The 2,518-nt window shown below is 46.5% G+C and overlaps 1 protein-coding gene across 3 annotated transcripts in view; it reads right to left on the bottom strand.

Moving 5' to 3' along the window:
- Window positions 1-2,518, bottom strand: part of LOC109527148 (leucine zipper putative tumor suppressor 3-like) — a 19,065-nt gene that overhangs the window by 15,393 nt on the left and 1,154 nt on the right. Inside the window, exon 2 of one of the 3 annotated variants that reach the window (XM_019888905.1) lies at window positions 19-634. In XM_019888905.1, coding sequence (XP_019744464.1) covers window positions 19-597 — 579 coding nt within the window. In that variant the 5' untranslated portion in view covers window positions 598-634. Of the gene's footprint in view, window positions 1-18; window positions 1,361-2,518 lie in introns of those variants that run through there. The other 2 variants (XM_019888890.1, XM_019888896.1) reach the window with 2 other exon arrangements.

The following is a 2,518-nucleotide window of genomic DNA, read 5'->3' as shown; positions in this document are numbered from 1 at the left end:
CAGCCCGGCGCCCTGCATCTCTCTCTCCCGTTCCAGTCGTTCCCCCTCCAGCCTCTCTCGTTCCCTCTCCCTCTCACGTTCCCGTTCTCGCTCCCTCTCCCTTTCGATCTTCTCCCTCTCGATCCTTTCCCTCTCCCTCTCCCGGGCCCTCTCCCGTTCCCTTTCTCGCTCTCGCTCCAGTCTCTCTCTCTCCACCCGTTCCCGCTCTCTCTCCCGGTTTCTCTCCCGCTCGCGCTCCCTATCCAACCTCTCCCGGTCCCAGTCTCGGTCCCGGTCCCTGTCTCTCCCCCGTTCTCGTTGCCTCTCCCTCTCCCACTCCCTCCTGAGGGCCGCGTTGCTGCACTCCAGCTGGCTGTTGTTGTTGGGCGCCGCCATGGTACATTCCGTGTTGGTGGTGGAGGCCGTTTCAGTAGGCCGGTCAGTACAGGTGCCGGTGCCGATACTAACGCTCCCTCGCTCGTCGCTAGAGGCCGTCCCGTCAGATATAGTTGCGGGGGGGCGGGGCAGACGCTCTGCGCTGCAGCTGCGGTCACCAGGGCAACGGCGTGAGAGGGGCGGAGCTCGGGGCAGCGTGGTCCTCGTGCCTACGGACTTCATGGCAAATTCCTGCTCGCCTGCCACCCCACTGCCAACACTGCCCATAGTGAGGGGGTCAAAGGTCAGGGGTTAGAGGTTAGGAGTCAGGTTTGAGGAGGGTCAAAGAAACATTTGGATGCAGTGTGGGTCATCACAACCTAATGCAGGAAGTGGGGGCACACACACTAGAGGAACACAGAGAAATGAGAGGTGTTATACAACATTGTTATCGCATTAATTGGATTAGATTCAGACATCTAAATGGAGAGCAGACAAGATTCGCTTGGTTTTGACTAAATGACATGAAACCGTATCCTCCTTGAATGATTTCTAATTATTCAGGCCACTTGTTATGATGTGATATTTCCTCAGAACATATTTGTGCCACTTTGACGCAGACGGTCCTACAAACATTTGGAAACGGAGTACAAGAACAGTCTTAGGCACATCTCACCGATAGCAGGATGCTAACATGCTAAACTAAGATGAACATTCTCCTGTTTTGGCGAGGATTATTTATCATCTGGAGCATCAGAATAAAAATGCAATTCATCTTCATATTAACAAGTCGTGACAGACTATTCAAATGTTTACCATACACGGGGGCCCATTGGCATGCTCAGAAGTTGAAACACCTTTTCAGGTAGAGCTGTACGCTTTTTCTATGCCTTGTATTATCTTCATAGGGATTTGTAGCACAATGAATTAGCCTCACAGCCCTTGCTTACCATGACCTAAGTTGCTCTGTGTAATGTATTATGCATAACACTAATAATAATGCTCATAAAGAGCTGTACTCATAAGTTGGACATACCCTTGCAAGAATAGGCAAGCCATGCACCACTCTTTGAAGAAAATGTAAGCAAATCTACTTTTTTTTCAGGAAAGCCTGTATTTCACCAATAGCTACTTTTTTTCCCTTTTCTTTTTTCAACCCTGTCATGCACCCTGTAACCTGATAACATGATAAGCTGATCACAATAGTAGCCCCTATCCCTGAAAGGATTAATTTCCAAAGCTCTTCATGCAGTTGTGACTGAAATAGTTGTTGCTCTACCTGATTGTGGCTTCATATCAACAAAATGACTTAATTTCCACATATCTTCATTTATTAGAGTTCTCTCTAAGCTTTGCACGAGCGCAATTGCACACTGCTCTCACTCTCTCAGCGCACCAGGCACACACTTTATATTTCTCCACTCATTCCTTCATTTCGACCCCAGTTCAATCTCGAAACAGGGCACCACACCATTCCCATTCCCCTTATGTCAGTAGTCGACCAAGGGTGCACCCTCTGTTGTTCTAATTTTTGAAGCACACTGTACATAGACACACCAACACTCACACTCACCACTGACAAGATGCAGCAGGCGACAGGCAAACCGCTCCATTCTGAAAATCCAAATATGGAGCTAGTTTATGAGCCCCTTGAATGAGGCTCTTTCGGATGTTTCAGGGGTCAGGTGACTAGAATTTTTTTGTTTCCCTCAGGGGCTTAGAAAATCCTAAACTATTTTACACATCGACTCTAATTACAACCAAAACAGTCACATGTGGGGAAATATAACGTTAAAAGCCATGTAACCCATTATGTGTGTCAACATGTGTGCTGTATATTATCAGGCCAAACATTCAAGAGTATGTAAAACTGAACAATTTGGGAGATTTCAATTTATGATTAAAAAAAATGCTGTTGTTAAAAGTGACAGCAAATGGCCTCACCTGACCACTATCCATAAATAAAAGAAACCTTTTCTGCACGATCTGTCATATTTTCCATTAAATTGCCAATACTTCAGAAATTCTGCTCGGGGATGTACCAGCGCAATGTACAGCTTCTAAAATCATACAATTAAGAGCTTTTTCATATCACGGTCAGCGAAAATGTTCCACACTCAATGCAGATAAACCTGTACAATCCAATTTATCAAAACGGTTGCTG

This window comes from Hippocampus comes, unplaced genomic scaffold (assembly GCF_001891065.2).
Source record: "Hippocampus comes isolate QL1 unplaced genomic scaffold, H_comes_QL1_v1.1 scaffold155, whole genome shotgun sequence".
NCBI lineage: Eukaryota > Metazoa > Chordata > Actinopteri > Syngnathiformes > Syngnathidae > Hippocampus > Hippocampus comes.
The sequence above is the reverse complement of the archived record's forward strand: the minus strand, read 5'-3'. Positions and strand labels throughout refer to the sequence as shown.